At 46.3% G+C, this 19,093-nt stretch overlaps 1 protein-coding gene across 1 annotated transcript; it reads left to right on the forward strand.

Moving 5' to 3' along the window:
• Nucleotides 1-15,110: 15,110 nt before the first annotated feature.
• On the forward strand, nt 15,111-16,806 carry CCDC92 (coiled-coil domain containing 92). Its single transcript, XM_054392857.1, has 3 exons — nt 15,111-15,240; nt 15,561-15,602; nt 16,031-16,806. The coding sequence occupies exons 1-3, from the start codon at nt 15,111-15,113 to the stop codon at nt 16,804-16,806; spliced, it is 948 nt and encodes a 315-aa protein (XP_054248832.1).
• The last annotated feature ends 2,287 nt before the right edge of the window (nt 16,807-19,093 follow it).

A 19,093-nucleotide genomic window follows, 5' to 3' on the forward strand; every position in this document is an offset into this window, starting at 1 on the left:
GAAGGTAGGTAGATCCACCAGCTCGCAACTTAACACTGAATTTGATTTTGGTGAAGGCATGGAATAGTTGTCTGTGGTGTGTATAGGCATTCTTTTCCTTTAGAAAGTTATTATCTCTAACTTAAACTTGCAGCAGCCTTTTCTGTTGGCTGCTTTTTTTAAAAAAATCAAGTTTCTATCAATTTTGAGTCCCTTCTTTTATATTTTTATATTTTATATTATACTATACTATTATATATACTATGTAGTATACTATACTATTATACTATACTTATACTATTATATTTTATATTATACTTATACTTTGTATTTATGCTTTATATTACAGAGAACACACTGTGCGCATATTTGCATGCCAGGTACATTCTACAAGGCTCTAGCTATGTGTACCATTTGCAGGGGCAATGTCCTGGTCACGGGTAGATCCCTGATTGCCCCAACCTCTCTGTACTCAGTAGCTGTGTGGAAATGTCTCTATGTGTCTGCCAGTGCTGCTCATCTGAACCTGTATGCATCTGCCACAAGCATCACCACACACCAGGGACAACGCCACCTGGCAGAACCTTCCACAGGGTCTAAGGAAGAAAATACAGGTATGCAAAGAATGTCGGCTGGACACCCAGCAGCTGCCCAGCTGGCATGCGGCGCAAGGGCTGATGCAGATACTCACCTGGCAACGTGTGCACGTGTCTGTCCGCACAGACACACCCTTGCGCTCAGACACGCGCACAGACACACGGACACAGCCCTGCGCTCAGACACGCGCACAGACGGACACAGCCCTGCGCTCAGACACGCGCACAGACACACGGACACACCCCTGCGCTCAGACACGCGCACAGACACACGGACGCACCCCTGCGCTCAGACACGCGCACAGACACACGGACACACCCCTGCGCTCAGACACGCGCACAGGCACACGGACGCACCCCTGCGCTCAGACACGCGCACAGACGGACACAGCCCTGCGCTCAGACACGCGCACAGACGGACACAGCCCTGCGCTCAGACACGCGCACAGGCACACGGACGCACCCCTGCGCTCACACACGCACACAGGTACACGGACGCACCCCTGCGCTCACACACGCACACAGACGGACACAGCCCTGCGCTTAGACACGCGCACAGACACACGGACACAGCCCTGCGCTCACACACGCGCACAGACACACGGACGCACCCCTGCGCTCAGACACGCGCACAGGCACACGGACGCACCCCTGCGCTCAGACACGCGCACAGACACACGGACACAGCCCTGCGCTCAGACACGCGCACACACGGACACAGCCCTGCGCTTAGACACGCGCACAGACACACGGACACAGCCCTGCGCTCAGACACGCGCACAGACACACGGAAGCACCCCTGCGCTCACACACGCGCACACACGGACACAGCCCTGCGCTTAGACACGCGCACAGACACACGGACACAGCCCTGCGCTCACACACGCGCACAGACACACGGACACAGCCCTGCGCTCACACACGCGCACAGACACACGGACGCACCCCTGCGCTCAGACACGCGCACAGGCACACGGACGCACCCCTGCGCTCAGACACGCGCACAGACACACGGACGCACCCCTGCGCTCACACACGCGCACAGACACACGGACGCACCCCTGTGCTCACACACGCGCACAGAGGCACGGACGCACCCCTGCGCTCACACACGCGCACAGACGGACACAGCCCTGCGCTTAGACACGCGCACAGACACACGGACACAGCCCTGCGCTCAGACACGCGCACAGACACACGGACGCACCCCTGCGCTCAGACACGCGCACAGACACACGGACGCACCCCTGCGCTCACACACGCGCGCAGACGCACGGACACAGCCTTGCGCTCAGACACGCGCACAGACGCACGGACACAGCCCTGCGCTCAGACACGCGCACAGAGGCACGGCACTGTGGCCGCGCGCGCCACCAGGTGAGCGCACGCGCTCTCCGCGGTCATGAGCGCGCGGGGCAGACGCCCGCGCCCTCCTCCCACCGTGGGCGGGGCTAAGCGCGCGGCCGCTGACAGCGTTGACCCCCTGTTGCCATAGCGACAGGCCGTGTGCCGCAGCCCTACCTGCGCCTGCGCCGCCGCTCCCGGGGCGTGTGTGTCCCCTCCACTACGGGCGGTAAGTGCCGGCCCCGCCGAGCTCCCCTCGGCTCCTTCGGGCTGGTGGTGAGGGGCGATGGGCGCCGGCAGCGGCTGAGCTGCCTGCGGCGAGGGGTGGGCGGCCCGAGGGGGTCGGCTGCGGGACAGAGGGAACCGCCTCGGCACAGCTGCGGAGAGCTGAGCAGGTGAGCTGTGGGGAGGCGGCGGGCCGGCTGAGGCAGTGCCGGGGATTACGGCATCCTCATGCCCCATTCTCCCTGGTCTGGCTGAAAGAGTGTGGCGGGGTTACAGCGCCCTGTTCCGTCCACCCTGGGCATTAACGGGATCGTGATTTCCCTGTTGCTGGGTGTGGGGAGGGTGAGCAGCATCACTGCTGCGTGTAGGGCTGAGGCCTTTGCCCCCTCACACGCATCCGCCGCCTGTCTCCCGCGCGGTGCCTCCAGGAGACCCCTCCCCACCCCGCGCACTGTGAGGCGCGTTCTCCTACACATCCCAGAGGCAGCGGGCGGGGAGTGTCGGGGTGCTCCTACGGCCCCTCTCTCTGACTAGAGAGGGGTGGCCCTGGTCCCGAGTCCTGCGCCGGTTGAAGGGGCAGTGAGAGAAGGGGAGAGCGATCTGCCGCCGCTGCGGGGTGGGCGAGGGCAGGGGGGCTGTACCGCAGCGGGGGCACCGCGCTGTGTGGGAAGGGCTGGGAGCGCGATGCCTGTCCCACGGAGCGCTGGCGCGGGACCACAGTGCTTCGTCTTCTCTCTTTAGAGCATAAAAGGCCCCTTTTCAGGTCGCTAGAGCAACGGGGCAGAAAAGGGGTTATCCTGCAGCTTGCCTTACCCCTTATCTTCCTGTTTCTGCTGGCTCGGGGACAAGGACGGAGGTTTCATTTCTGGTTGCCAATGCTCCAGGCTCAGAAGAGCGCGGTCCTCCCGTTCTGCTCCTTCCCAACATCCATCCGATCAGTTCAGACAGGCTTCAGTGGCGCTGCTGACTCCCACTCACACCCCAGATTTTACAGCCCATCCTCTCTCATCCTTCACAGTCTCCTTTTGTATGTTTGCACCTTAGAAAATGGTGTTTTCAACATAGGGCTTGCAAAGACATGGATGGATAGATGGTGTACATTTTGGACAGGGTAAGGAGTAATTATCATTTGAGAAGAGGAGAATTTGCCTTCTGAGGAGAATGCTGGCTGCCTGTGGGTATGGCAGCAAAGAATTGCAGGGTGTCCTCAGACGCGGAGTTTCTTCCAACCGCATAGATGCTCTGCTTCCCTACGCAGGGCATGGGGTGGGACAGCAGGAAGGAAGGAGGGGCCCTTCCCTCTCTGGATAACAGTGGTATGCGTTCGAGTGTGTCTTATTGAATTGTGTAAAGCTGAGACAGTGACGGTAAATCAAATCACAGAAGCGGAGGCAGCCCTCAGGGTGGAATTGTCCATTTTGATCTGCATTGCAGGTGCATAAGAAGCATTCAGGGTACTTGTTGGCTTTGCATAGATCATATTGTGCTTAATCTTAAGACACTTTATTGATGTTTTTGCAATATAAATTATGCTTCTTAATTTAAAAAAAAAGGCAAGTGGATGTGATTTTTAAATGTAGTAACTTTTTCCATTTAACTTGATCATTAGTGAATGTAATTCTGTGGTGTGTTGTTTTGACTGAGCCAGTGGGAGACAGGCAGTTATGCTCTTAAATTGCACATTGCTCTTTGACTATTTAATGCAAGTGCTTTTTAAACAGATAATGGCAGGCTTGTAATATTGTTAATTTTTCAAGCTTTTGGTTGTGCTGATGTTCCAGCAGATATTTTTAGTGAAACAACGATTGGAAGGTCATAACAGAGGAAAGTACCAGCTGCTTAAGTAGAAAAAAAGATTATTGGCTAAACTGATGCATAGCTCCTTGTTTTCATCCTAATACCATACTTCTGCTTAGCTTATTGAAGATGGCCCTGCTCGTTGCAGGGGGGTTGGATTAGATGACCTTTAAAGGTCTCTTCCAACCCAAAACATTCTGTCATTCTATGATTCTGTATCTCTAAAGCTTTCTTCTCCATCCCATTAGGAAAGACAAATGTCTCATGAGCAATCCAAATGTACTATGTAGTTTTCTGTCCAGTAGTTGTTGCAAACTTTAGAACAGTAATTTTATTTCAGTTGTTTCCTCTACTTTAGATTTCAGATATAATTGCATACTTTCTGGTATTTTTTAAATCATTTTTTGCATATGTTTTCTCATTGGAGTTACAGAAACCAAGCTGTTTGGTTTTCTGCCCTAATTCAAGAGCAGGTATTAAGGACAACATACATTTGTTCATTCAGATCAACGATGTTACTCAATCCTTAAAGGATTCCTTCCTTTAAGCAGAAGTCCACACTGCTGTTATTCCAGAATATGGACTATAATGTAAAGTAAAATATTTCTGAAACATTATAAACAGTGAGATAGAGGTAATACAGTTGTAATAAACTGATTTGCAAGCTCTGTTTTGCTGCTGCCTCAGTCTCATTTGTAGGTGCCTCAGTACTTTTTCTGTGGCTTAAAAATGGTGTTTTAAAGTATCTGAACTTTGAAGGATTGCTTTTATACCTCAAGATTCACAATGTATTGTGATACTTATTTGTGCAAGCAGAATGCCATTACAGAATTCCACCTTTTACTCAAGTTGGCGTCTAACCTCATTCTTTGTAGTAGTTTTTAAAATGTAGTAAATGGTAGTTTGTACAGAGACCAAACACCTTCATCTTTCTGAACCAAAGCATCTTAAAATGTTTCAGAATTATTTTTGCTCATAAGTGACACTTTCTGTATGTACTTGTGTGTCTGTTAGTAACTAACCATGATGATTTTACTGAAAAATCAGCCTGCCAGATAACTTGATATTTCAGGGGAAGTAGTTAAGTAGTGCTCTTGACTTGACAAGGGCATATTTTTTTCTGCTGCTGGTTTAAAAAAGCAAAGCAACAGATGAAGAAAGGAAAGAACTAAGGATTTTAGTGTTGAAAAAGGTAGTTGCATGAAAGGTTTGTCTTTCTGCAGCCTCTTTCATGTCTCCTGCAGTAAAACTGTGAGTAGCCTTGAAGCACTGAAACAGACAGAAGTCTTTGCATTATTTCAGCCTCACACTGTTGTTATGGATGTGGATGTGCTGCAGTAAGCTAATGTTGGGTATTTGTAACCAGTATTGCCCAAGCAGGCTCTGGCAGAGCATGTCCTGTCCTGGAACAATGGTCCTGAGTGCTGCTGCCCACAGCTGGGTGGAGCTGAGGCAGGGAGGGTGCCCCTTGTTCAGGCAGAAACCTTATCACCAGGGCTCTGGTTTCTTTTCCATCTGCAACAAGCTGAAGCAAATCCTCCCTGCCTTTCTTGCACGCTAATCTAATGTGATGTATGAAAAAGCAGATAAAGGGAAGGGACAGTGTATTTTAGGGAGCCCAAGTTTGAATGTTGGCCCCTGGTTGCTACCTGCAGTGCCCTGCCTCCAATTCCTTCACTTGCCTGACGAGACCTGGCATCTTTTGTAGACCCAGCTGTAGAATCTTCAGTGACTCTGTGTGCCTGGTTAGTCTCTGTGCTTGTTTTTAGGAGATATAAAAAATGTCTTTCTCTAAACAAGAATGTCCATCAGTATGATGGTGTTGGTCAGTATCTCCATGTGATCAGTAAATAATTTTGCCTAATAATGTTTTATGATTATGTACCCACTCATTTTGCCTGGTGGTGTTATGGAGCATGGACTATAAATGGGGGCAATACATTTATTCACTACTAGAGGCTAGAAGCATGACAAAATATTGCTGAAAACAGTGTTCTTAGAGTGTATCAGAACTTCTGCAAGCTGTTTGTTTGGGTGTTTTTAAGTAATTCTAGAAAAACAAAAGCCTTTTATTTGGATTGCTCTTTATCTCCTGCTGTCCATGAGCATGGTTGCTCTCATTTCACTCTGAGAAAACCTGCTGCTTGTTGACCATAATTATTTGGGTGAGAGTCAATGTCATTTAAAAGCACTGCCTGACTGGAAACTGTAAGATTTCACAGCTTCTCCCTGAACAGAATGAGGTCTGAAAATGCACCAGGGAACAGCAGCTCCCTGTGATGTGAGTCAGTGCCCAGAGGGAGGGCACTCAAGGCACAGCGTATCCCATCTCTGTGCAGTGGAGGTGTCCAGTGTAAAGTGTCCATCTGCCTGGAAAAAATTGTGTGAATGATGTCATTAGTGCCACCTTTCCTTTGTAATAAAAGTAGGTGTGCTTGTTTGCTTTCCATTCCTTGTGAAAGCCTGATTTAAGCGGTGTACAGTTTCATTGTCTCAAATTGAGATACATGGGTTCTGTAAGTACGGGTATAAAGCACTTCTGTTTTAAATTCTTGGTCTTGGCATCCTACTTACTTTATCAAAAAAAAAAAAACAACTTACACTTGCTTAAGAAAGGACTTAGACTTAGGTCATCACCACCACTAGATTTTTTTCATCGGCAGCTCTCAAAACCTTTACTTTAGCAAAGTGGAGGCCAATTTGGGTATGTTTGATTGTAGTTGCTGTTCTGAAATAATAAAATCAATGGCTTATGAAACAGCATCACAGAATGCATTAGAGAAATGCATACTCCTCAGCCTGATAAACCTGCCTGAGCAATGCCTGTGCTGGTCTGGAGAGCAGTTCTTCAGTAGCTGTTCTCTGTAAATGGATCTCTCCTCAGAGGACAGATTTATTTAACTTGCTGTAAGGCTTCAGCGCTTTTTGATGCTTTCCACAAATATTCCAGGTAAACTCTGAAAATCACCGTTTCTGCAGTTCTTGCAGCAGAAGCTCAAGCTCAGGTGACTGTGCCTGGGCTGGTGCTGCTGCAGGAAGCAGTTCTGTCTGTGCTACCCCTCTACCCTGGTTACAGAGATATTTTTGTTGTTATTTTTTTTTTTTGTCTTCCCCATCGGCTGTACGGGTGTCTGCAGTGCTGCATGGTGAGCCTGTCACTGACAAACAGCCAATGAAAAAATGGGTTTGTTGTCAGCTGGACCAGTTCCCTGCTCTGGTTTAGTGAGTGATTGGGGAGGTAATTTCAGTGCATTTCAGAAATGCCCCAGTAAATTCTTGCTCAGTTTGTGCAAGGTAGAAGGAGTGAGGCAAAGTCACAGCCAGGCTGGCTAGCTAAACAGTTGTATGGCTGTGTGGTGCAAGTTATTTTCCTGGTATGGGGTAGGAAAAATCACCAATGATAGAATATTATATCTATGGAATTTAGGTGAAACTATTGTAGTAATTTTTTTAGGTTATGCTTCAGCAAGCTTTCAGAACTGGCACACTTTTTAAAATAACACAGATTCCTTTTCCTTGAGTTCTTGTGTGATTCGTGTGTTACTGATGGAAAGAGGACATGAAGCATTCATAAGTGAATATTTGACATCCAGGGGGAAAACACTTTTCCACAGTACAGTATTCTTTATAAGCATGAATTTGGAGTTACCATATCCTTCTACAAACCTCCCACAGCACCTTACTGACCCAAGTCCTGATTTAGCTGTAACTGAACCTGGAGATCTTCATTAATGATTTGAAAGAAACAGAATCAGGCACATTTTTATCTGTAACATTGGCACTGCGTTATCCTGGGGAAACTGAAGATTAATTTTCTTGTAATTCCCCTTTTTTTAAAAGAGATTTGCTTTACTGGAAAGATTAACATGTGTCTTTGCAGTATTATAGGTGACTATTTGTGGTTGGGGTACTGTGACTTCGATGGGGGTTCTGTTAAAATTACAATCCATTTCATCCTCTGAATGAAGGCTGAATAGAACAGAAAGGCCATTCCCCAGCAGCATGTGCTAGAACACAGAACTCAACTGGTTCCTCAAAACCCTGTACCCTTACTCATGAGGGCTCTTACTGTAACTTTACAACAATAAAAATTACGTGGACTTCATCAGTGTTAGAGTTCTTTTGAAGTATTGGTGTTATTTAGGTAATGCCTTCTTTGTTTCCCCTGATGTGAATTATGCCCAACTTTAGGTAATTTTCAGTGTTTTCAGGCAGAGTAAGCTATTTCTTCTAGAGAGCTGCACAGCCATTGCCTGGATACTCTGGCACTGGTCAGAATAATTGTTTCTGTAAAATGCCACAGCAGGACCATTTGATTCCATTCTCTAATGGCTTTCTGTCATGGTGGGGATCTTAACATTTGATGAGTCTGCTTCCAGTCTGACAGCTCTGGAGCTGAATGGTCTCAAGGACAAGGAAAGCTCATGAATTATCCCTATCAGTCCTCCTGACTTCAGGTGGACAGTCAGGCACATAAGCAGTCAGCTATGTCTGTGCAGCGTGCCAGCTTGTTCATTTTGAGCATCAAGGATTCATTACAGGAGTGCGTCCGCTTGATGATCCTTCCTGCTGCCATGTCAATTGTTGTAGGAGTAACAAAAAATTACTTTCTTACCAAAATGCTAAAACCTGTGCTTCCTCAGGGATTTTAAGAGATCTGCTGTAAGAGCCAGTAGAATCTATGATCAGAAAATGAAGGGGAAGGCAGGCAGAGAAAAAAGTGAGTAAAATAGCATCAAAGAGCCATAGAAATAGGAAAAGAGCTGAGAAAGCAAAATCATATCCTTCCTCTGGGAGGAGTGGCCTATTTCCCTTTTCCCCTCTGTTGTCTCCATGAAAGAACTAATAATTTTGTTTGGCTTAAAGCACACAGACTAAAAGAATATGAACAAGAATTGTTTGGACAATAATTACATATGAGCGTTGTTACACTTTAACAGAGAGGAAGGAGGAAAAGGGGGATGGAGTTGCTACTGTGAGATGTACTTGTTCCTGGTTAGGGAGCACTGGGGAAGGACACTGGGAAGGTGACTGAGCTGGACTGGCATATAGCCAGTGAAAAGCATGACTTCAAGAATATTGAGCAGTTAAAGTGGTTTAGGCCCTTGCAGAGATGTGTGAGGGGTGAACATCAGCCTGAAAGGGTGTCATAGGCTGCTACTAAACTGCACTGTTGCTGGATTTACATTAGTAGAAGTACAGTGGTACTGGGGTGGGGAGGGCTTAGAGAGGACGTCCAAGCAGAAAGATGACCAAGTCCTGGAGGTGGCCATGGAGACAGCAGAGTTCCCTTTATTATGTCCTTGGAAATAAGCTGAGCAAACACTTTGGGACAGCCCATCTCTGGAGATGCAGAGCTGATCTAAGCAAGGAGTGTCTGTCAGCTGCGTGTTTTATCATTGGAGCTGCATTATTTAGAAATGTTTGGTCAGCTCAGTGAGTCTTTAAATGGGGGCTTGACTAAAAATCCAAAGGCTCTTCCAAGACTCCTCTGACCTTAATTACTTCTTGAAATTGTCTTTCCTACAGCATTACAAAAAGCATTTAGGGAATTTGTCTCATTTTGAGGGAGCACTGGCTAGATACCAGTTGAGAGGGAAATGCCTGCCTCCTCATCCATGTCTCAAGAAGATTTGGATCAGTGTTGGGCAGGGAGTTCAAAGCAGCTTCTCAGGTGACAGTCACCCTATCCATCTAAAAGGAGGTTATTGTGTTTTGTTTAGTGGATACCAGAGAGGAACAAAAATACTAAATAACTGCAGTTGTTTGGGCTTTGTTCCAGTAGCTTCCTTTGGACAGTCATAGATCTTATCTTGCAGCAGGCTATCAGGATAGTCTGATTTTGTGCAAAGGCACAGCCAGATGCTTGTTGCCTTGAAATATTTTGAACTCTATCCAAATAGTTAAGATCAGAAAAGGCCTGGAGTCTGCTCATCATCTACAAGGCAAGGTTTGACTGTTAAAAATGTTAGTGGTTATTCATGGTGAGCATGTGAAGAAGCTGCATTTTGGAAGCTCTTGTTTATTAATTCTCATTTTCAATTTAAGGTTTTTGTTTTGGTTTGTTTCCTTTTTAAGCTAAGGTACACTTGCAAAAGAGGCAGAGCAGTTCCTTTTACAGGGAGTTTACCAGAATGCTATTTAAGTTACCTTTTCCAGTTTACTGGAAGATGAGGGCTTAGGTAGGTACAGCAGGGATTGAAGTGTTGCACTTAAAGTTCCCAAGGGAATGCAGTTTTGTTCATTCTGTTTGTTCCTCTTAGACTCAAGAGAAGCTGTGCATTCATTGTTTGGAGGGCTTGAGGCTCTGACTTTGGGCTATGTCTAGAAACGAGACATTTTGCCTGTTTCAAGGGTCATAGCATCACATGCAGCTTGTGTACCACTGGCAGGTTGGGTGTTGCTGATGTTGGCACAAGGCTTGCTGTGGGAGAGGAGACGTTATACCAGTGCAGTGCCCCTTTTTAATGTTTTATCATCCTCATCAAATGACAGGCATGTTCCTACCAGGAGTTTGCCTAGCTTGCACAATTCCTTCTGTATAAAAACAAGGCAAGCTTCTTTTTTCAAAGAGCTGCTATGGAGACAAGGGGGGGAAACTGTCATGACCTAACTGTGGTGTGTGCATGTACAGCTTCTTCCCAGCACTGGCTTAGTCCATCTGATGAAATCCAGCCAAGAGACGGTTTGCTCTCAGAGTTGTTCCACCAATTGCCATGGTGAGGGAGTGAAGATTGCTCACCCAGGCTGTTAAGGGCTCCACTGACTTTTGCTCTTTCTCTTGTGCTTTTTGATCACAGCCTTACACCTGGCTGCATGTTTGTTCTTGTTTCAGAAAGCAGGAGATGAGATCAGCTTAGTGCAGTCCCAGAACTGCTTTATAGGATTTCCTCTCTCAAACTCCAACGTGAGATGTACCTGAATAGATTTGATTTCGGTTTTTTTCTTTAGACTGCCCCCTCCCAAGACCGCATTTTCTTTAAGATCTCAGATGCCCACCAGAGCAGTCATTGGATGATCAGTGACTGTGCATGCTACAAACCAAGGGAATCAAAAATTGTTGAGAAACTTGGAGTAGCTGTAAATCCTGCTAACCAAACTCTCTGAAGTAAGGCAAAGGATCTGCAGTGGGAAGAGGTGGGAAAATGTTCACTGACTTGTAGTAAAATAAAAAAAATATTTCCTTTTAATTATATTTGTTTCCTTTTCCTTCTTCTTCTGAGTCTATTCCCATTTTAAAAGCTTGCTGGCTGAGATTGTATGGATCAGAGGATCTCAACTTGCAGTGTATCCAATGAGCTGCTGGCAAATTTGAGGCTAACATTAAATAAAATATTTTAAGCAATCATAGTAGTTTCACTAATAGTGTACTTGAGAATGCAGAATTAAGGAGGTGGTGTTAATTCATAAGAGCTTTTTCAAACTTCAGTACATTGTTTGTGACAGTTGTCAATGGCTTTGTGACAGTTGTCAGTGGCTTTATCTTTAAAAATTAATTCCTATTTTTTGCATTGTGTCCTTTGATCTTTACATGAACTAAATAAACAAGGACCCTGATGAGTTGTAAGATGCTCTGAACTGTACAAAATATGCAAACTGACTGTAGTGGGGAAAACAGAAATGAAAACCTTCAGTGTGCTAATAATCCAGTTATTCAAATGAAACTATTCCTATGAAATAACTTCCCTGTCATAAATCAGCATATTTTCATGCTGCTGCTTCTTAAAAGAATCTGAAACCCACCCCACAAAACACCGATTTCAGCCAGTATGCTTTGAAATACATGATCTGGGTGGGATTTTTAAGAGCATAATTTAACTAAATCATAACAATTTGGACAAGAAACAGCACTGAGTCACTGTTGAAGCAAGTAATGTCCCCTTCGTGCTCTGTCCTGCCTTGGAGGATGGTGGCCAGGACATCTCCTTCTCTTACAGGTCTTGTCACTTTACAAAACAGACATGGTGGCTCCAAGCTCTCTCAGATAAATCTTTATTCAGTTTTTTTCCTATCATTTATTTGCAAGAAGTGAGTTATAATAAAGCTTGTTGCTGATGATGAGGGCTTATTCTGTTCAGATTATAGGTACAGGCGAAAGCCACCTTCTGGGAAATAACGTTTCTTGATTAAAAAGCCCTCCTGAGTCAGAGCTCCAGCTCTGGTGAGTGAGGGCATGTGCTCTTGCAGGCTTTAATTCTGTCATACCCAGTCTGCAGGAGTATAACGAGCACTTAAGAAATTGGTTGATTCAGTAAAGCTGAAGTCAGCTTTGCAAACAAGATGACGTCACTTTGAAAATGTAAAACAGATGAAATATCATCAATCCTTAAAATTAGTGGTGCCTTGCAGTAAATGCTATGGACCGCATAGTCCCTCCTCAGATAGTCCTTCAACACCATGGGCCGTGGAGGGGTACCCATACAGCAGAGCCTCTGCTGCGAGGTCATGGAAAGCACTCATAGCTCAGAGGAGCTGCTCTTCAGCAGTCACAGAGCTAGAGCCTGTGTGCACAACTCAGTTTATTTTTTGTGTAGCAACCTGGGAACTTCCTTTTAGAACATTTTTTGGTCCATAATTTTTGCATGCTTGCTAATGACAGTGATTGTGAAATGAGCCGTTCCACTCACCAAAGCGCAAGCTGGCACCACTGCCCCTGTTCTTGAACACTGAATTTAATCTTCAATCTCTATTATAAAGTAACCAAGAGCTTTGGTTTGCCCCTTGCACAGAATGGATGCCTTGAAAGTCTTTTATGCCTTCACTTTATTTTTTTACAACCAAATATATGCTTCTGTAGGATAAGTCAGTTGATGATGATGTCAGTGAAGGTCCCACATGACATCAGGAAGGCTGTCTGTGTGTAATTTCTCCTGTCCTCAGGTGCTTTTAGTGCTTCACCAAGTTGCGGAGCACTGAGTCTGCTGTTCTTTTGGGGACTGAAAACTATAAAATTTAACACAGGGCTGAGCTGTGTTTAGGAATGACGGAAGTGTGTTACTTTGAGTGTATGCTCTGCCAATTTGAAACTTGTAGAATCAATTTTTTGTTGTAAAAACTACACACCAAGAGGAGCCCAATAGAAAACACTCAACATGGGAGGAGGAGCCCATTAAGGTGCCTGTGGGGCAGCCAGAGGACAGAATTATGTCTGGTTTCTGCACGACATGTGGTCCTGTAATTACAGACCAGTTGTAAAGCCATTGCAGATGGTTGTCCAGGCAACGGCAGTCCTGATTCTTTCCTTATCTCCGTAACCTAAATACTGTAATTGTTTTTACAAACCACACAGATAACCCAATTGAGCTCTTGGTGCTGGAAGGATAAAGCTGATGCTCCTGGTGTTTAACTCAGCATCCAAACCTCCTGCCTTCTTGGCTGAGCTCCTTTGGCAGCAGGAGAGGACTGGTGCAGCTCCCAGCACTGACAGCCCAGGGGAGTGCAGAGGCACTGTACAGACCTTTCCTTCTCACTTCTGGTGGTTGGCCAGGGTCTGTGGCAGAGTTCCCTCTGCTGCTGTCCCCCAGAGAGTATTTCTTGTGCTGTGGCTTGAGTAATTCCCACCCAGTGGGTGCTACTACCTGACACTGCTCTCCCTATGGGCCTGGCTCTCTAGAACTTGCCTGTGCACCTATTTTTGTGTTGTCATCATGCTCCCGAGCTGCTCAAGAAGGCAGCTGGCATTCCAGCATCTTCAGAAAGCTTCGTAAGAATGGCAGCTTTCTTACTAAAGAAACCAGGAGTGTAGTTATGTGGAGTTAAGGACATAGCATTTCTGGAAAGTTCTGCTCATGTAGACCCAGCAGCCTCCATAAACCAGCTGTAGGTGGAGCAACACCATGTGCCCTGTCTGGAGCAGCTTGGGGCTCCCAGTATGCAGAGGGGTGGTGTTCATATAGTGGCATTCAAGAATACTCAAAGCGTTTGTGTGCTCGAGGCTGCTGGAGGGTTGCATCCTGTCGTCATTGCTTGTTCTTACTAACCTGCTCACTTTCACTAGGAGACAGGACAGCAAACATAGTCAAGTCATGACAGAGTTGGGGACTGGTTATCAACAGGGACCTGGTAACTCCTGGTTGTGTTTCTCTGGCAGCTCCTTCAGGTTGCTCCTTGAAATGTCACAGAGCCCCAAGGCACAGTGTGTGCTCCTTCACAGGAAGCATCTGGCTGTGCCTTGTGTAAGGAGCTGTGTCAGGAGCTATTTTTACATATATATGAGGGAATTCATTTGGGAGTCTATCTCCAGCTCTATCAGAGAGATGTTTCTCAGCAGCTTGGCCCATGGGTATGCATAAAAACCTTGTTGCCTTATCAGGAGCAGTAGTACCACTGGCAGCACAGTAATCTTCCAGGCTGCTTCAGCATCATACAGTTTAACAATTTCTGTCTTTATTTAAGCCCAAGCATGGCTATAGTGCAGGCCTGGTTTAGTAAGACTGTTTTGCAAGGGAAACTCAGTAACAGAACAGTTCTCCGTGTAGTCATAACCTGGGCAAGAAAAATCTGTTTTCTCTTTCAATCAAGCATTGTCTTTGTCAGTTGTCTTATCCATGTCAGTGGGGGTCTGTCCTCAGTGCCACAGGGCCTGCACCAGGTACAGGACCCTGGGCTAGCACAGCTGAGGAGATGCAATAGCAGCAGCTCTTATGCAGCTCCTGAGCACACACCAGCTGAGGTGCCCCGTAGCAACCACTTCATGGCCCATAATGGTACCGTTTGGCCTGGCTGTGTTTCTCTTTAGAGATGGTGTATTTTAGTGCTCTCTGCCTTGGTCTTGTCCAGGGATATTCCTAACTTCTGTACTGCTGGGGAAGAAGTGGGAGACCCCCAGCAAGCCAAAGGGACATAGTAGCCCATTTCACAGAACTCCACTTTTATCTTGTAACAGGATTAGTGACTTAGTCTGTCTGAAGTTAATCCTTTAAATGTGTTAACTCCAAACAAATGAGTTCCCTGCACTGGCCTAGGGTATAATTAGGCTTTCTATAAACTTGGAGCACTTCTGTCAGAAACAGTCAGGAACCCTTTGTGGCATTTGCACATCAATTCGTTCATTGGCGTCAAAAGTCAGCTGTTCTGATCCTGCCTGTAGAGGGAGGAGCTCTGTAGGTGCCCAGTAACTCCCTGTTACAGTTCTGCCTCTGTTTACTGACAGGGTACCTGCCCGTCAAGATGGCAGCATCAAACCTGGAGAACCAGCTGCAGAGTGCCCAGAAGAACCTGCTGTTCCTGCAGCGAGAGCATGCCAGCACGCTCAAGGGCCTGCACGCCGAGATCCGACGCCTGCAGCAACACTGCACAGGTACCTGGCAGATGGTGCTTGATTCTTTCACCAGGAATGGAGCCAAGGGTTCCTGCTTCAGCCCTGAAACCACAGCAAGCAACCCCTGCACCAGGGTGTGCTTAGGGGCATTAGGTGTAGCAAGGGCACAACTGTCTGATCGTTAAGCAAAGGGGGTTTTAATTAGTTCCAGTTGTTTCACAAATTGGATAATTTGCAGTTAACTCTTGCTGCTTCTGGTGGGGGGAAGAGTTAGTTATTGAAGTGTGCCAACATGCTCACCAGGGGAATGTGGAGTGGATGATGGTGTTCTAACAAAATTAAATTACTTTTTTCCTCAGATTTAACCTATGAACTGACTGTAAAGAGTTCAGACCTATCAGGTAAGGAATACAGTGGTCTTCTTCTAACATTAACACGAAACTCCCTCACCTTCATTACTTTTTCCTCTGTTACAAGTAGGTGAGAACACTTTGCACTCAGGATGTTGACTTTATAAATTTGAAAGCTGTAAGAGCAGTTTTCTACTTGCCAGACTCACTGTTACTTATGAAGTTAATGTAACGGTGTGGGAAAGGACATGTACTGCAGATAAGAGAACATGGGCAAATTTAGTGTCAGCACTATGGAATTGTGGGGAATGGCACCAGCTCATCATTTCTGTAAAAACTGTCTGAGGCACTTGCAACAGTATTATTGTGTCTCTGGGATTTCTCTCATGGCTTTGAGATGGCAAAAGGAACCTTTTTACGCTGTTTTACTTGGTGGCTATTGTTAACTTGAAGCACTTCTGCTTTTCCTGTTCTTCTAGAAAGCAGTAGCTCAAGAAGTGAAGAACTCAGAAGAAAGTGTGAAGATCTTGAAGCTCAGCTGAAAGCCAAAGAGGCTGAAAATAATGAGTTATTGAAAGAACTTGAACAAAAGAACGCAATGATAATGGTGCTGGAAAACACTATTAAAGAAAGAGAAAAGAAGTATTTGGAAGAGTTAAAATCAAAAAGCCATAAGCTCAACATGTTGTCGAGTGAACTAGAGCAGAGAGCAAGCACTATTGCTTATTTAACTTCTCAGCTGCATGCTACCAAGAAGAAGCTGATGAGCTCAAGCGGGACTTCAGAGGGGACCCCTTCTGGCAGTCCTGTGTTGTCCAACTATAAGCCATCTCCTCCCAAAGACAAACTGCCGGAGACACCACGGCGTAGAATGAAGAAGAGCCTGTCAACACCGCTCAACCCTGAGTTTGAAGAGGCCTACAGAATAGGGTCAGATAGCCGGAAGCTGCTGCTGAGAGAGCCTGTGGATGCCATGCCTGATCCCACCCCATTTCTGCTGGCCAGGGAAACAGCAGAGGTTCACCTTATTAAGGAGAGGCCATTAGTCATTCCACCCATTGCTTCGGATCGTGCATCTGGTGAATCGCAGAGCCCGGCCCGAGAGAAGCCGCACAAGGCACACATTGGGGTGGCTCATCGCATCCACCATGTGGTGCCATCCCAGCCCCAGCCAGAGGTCGAAACACTGGCAGTGGATCAGGTCCATGGAAGCAAAGTGGTCAGAAAGCACTCAGGGACAGACAGAACTGTTTGAGTGAAACCTCTGGCACGCTCTTTATGCACTGTGAACCTGTAGGATGAATAGCACCTGCAGTAATGTTTCTTTTGACACCCTGTGCATGCCAAACTTCTTCCAAATCCATCCTTAATAGATTGTGCTCCTCTGATAAACCCCCGTAGGACTGTGTCCATATTGGCAAGGTATAGAACTCCTACATGCTGTGGCCAAATCAGGGTACCCAACTGCTTGCTTCTGAGCTCTGCTCTGTTATCATCACTCCAGGTGTGGACAGAGGCACAGGCTGCAGGCTGCATTATTAACTGGTGTTAGGGAAATCACCCTAACCCAAACCTGCAGTGACAGGTGTAGGCCATTAGCACTGACCCCCACCCAGTGGGTCTTTTGTCTTCACTCTGCTTGTAAACATGGCACCTACAAACCCTGACCTCCAGACAAAGCCTTTCTCGCAGCAGCACTGGAACCAGTGTAGCCATACATACACCGTAAATGGAACTAAGGACATCTCTGCCGTCACACGCACATGCTGGGGATTGTGAATGTGGTCATAGGTATTCTTCCTCAAAATCCTGAGAGTCCCAGCAACCATTACTTAGTTAATCCTAATTACTTTGGTTTGTGGCTTTGTTTAAATACAAAATGGGGAGATGGGTGGACAAAGAACCCTTTAAGAAGATGACTAATCTTCATAGAGTATGAACAGGGAGTTTGTTGAGGGGGGGAGGGTTGTTTGGTTGACCTTTCTTTTTTTTTAGTTTTTTTCTTTTTTTTTTTTTTAGTGGCATGGCTCCCTCACTCCTCTGACACTAGTCAGTGCACTGCACTTGTAGCACCTTCCAGACTAGCTCAGAGCTCCTTTTCCAGGGAGAAAATGTGGCTGGCTGTCCAGTGTAGAAATGGCTCTTTATAACTCTAACCTGCACTTTTTTTGTAAAGGGATTACTTTTGTTTCCTAAAAACCTTTGTTTTGTTCTGGGCATCATCAGGCAGTGCTGGCTTCTGCCAGATCAGCAACCTGAGCTGTCCCTCTAAGATGCGCGTGTTTTAGTTTTAAATGTGATGTAACCAATCCATACAGTAGGAGAACCTGGCAGTCTTGATTTTTATCCTTGTGGATTGGGATGGATTTGCCATGCACTTGCCCTGGTTCCCCTACCCCTTTCTAGTAAGCGACAGGTGGACCCTACATCTGTTAGACTACTTATTTCTATTATTATTTTTCCTAGGACAGAAAGGCATACTGAGAGCTGTGAGAGGATGTAATTTTTAGGAAAGGAGCACAAATTTGACCATTTTTCTTAAATTCTGATCAGCACCTCCAGCTCATCTCTGCTTCAGTCTTGTCTGCAGCCTCTGAGCAGGACCAGCAAGAACCAATGGCTCCCAAATGCTGCTAAGCTTATTATGTGCCTTCAAAAACTTGGAACATGTAATCTCTGTGAAAGCTGATGAAGGATTCCTGCCTGCCCTGTGCCAACTGTATCTGCCCCTTGTAAGCTTCTCCTGCTGCTGTGTGTTGGTGTGTGTCTCCCTCCAGAGCCTTGGAGCACTGAGCTTCCCCTGCAAAGGCACTGGCAGGATGACAAAAGCTGTTCTTCCTAACTGTGGTACTGCTATATTTCCTGTGCAGCATGACACCTTCCAGCAGGGCTGTTCCCAGTAAGAGAGGGGTTGAACATCCACTAGCCTGAGGCCCCCAGTACCCTGCCCCTGCACACCCTCACCACTTGGTCACTTGCTTTTCTGAAGCCTGAGAGCCACTCTCAGCCCCATGCCTTGCCAGTGGTATGGTAGGGAGAGGGGAAAAGTTCTTCATGGAAAACAGTTGGTTAAACTGTTTGTTATTCTGTGGTTTACTCTTAAGTGTATTGTATTAACCAGCAGGGGGTTGGGTTGTTTGGGTGGTTATTGCCATATTTTTATGGTGATCTCATGTATGACTGATCTACCTGCCACGTGGTGGAGGCTGATGGAAGGCACCGCTTCTAAGCACAGCAGAAGTGATGCTTTGGGCAATTAAAAACATTTCTTACAACCATACAGGCAAACCTTAGTCTTTGTGTGGGGGGTGGACTTACAGCCTCTTCTGTATCCTAGACCAGCTTGGAGCCTTTCTAAAAGGAAATGCAAATTATGAAACACACTTTTCCGACATGTTTATTGCTACTACAGGCTTGGTGGCATTGTGCTAGTTAATGTCAGGTGTGCCTAAGTGGACACTACACCCCTCCCCCCCCATGCTGCTGCATCTCTGCCTAGAGTTGGATTCTACAGGAAAAAATCTAGTGCCATCATCAGACTG

The sequence above is a fragment of the Indicator indicator genome, chromosome 26 (genome assembly GCF_027791375.1).
Source record: "Indicator indicator isolate 239-I01 chromosome 26, UM_Iind_1.1, whole genome shotgun sequence".
Taxonomy (NCBI): domain Eukaryota; kingdom Metazoa; phylum Chordata; class Aves; order Piciformes; family Indicatoridae; genus Indicator; species Indicator indicator.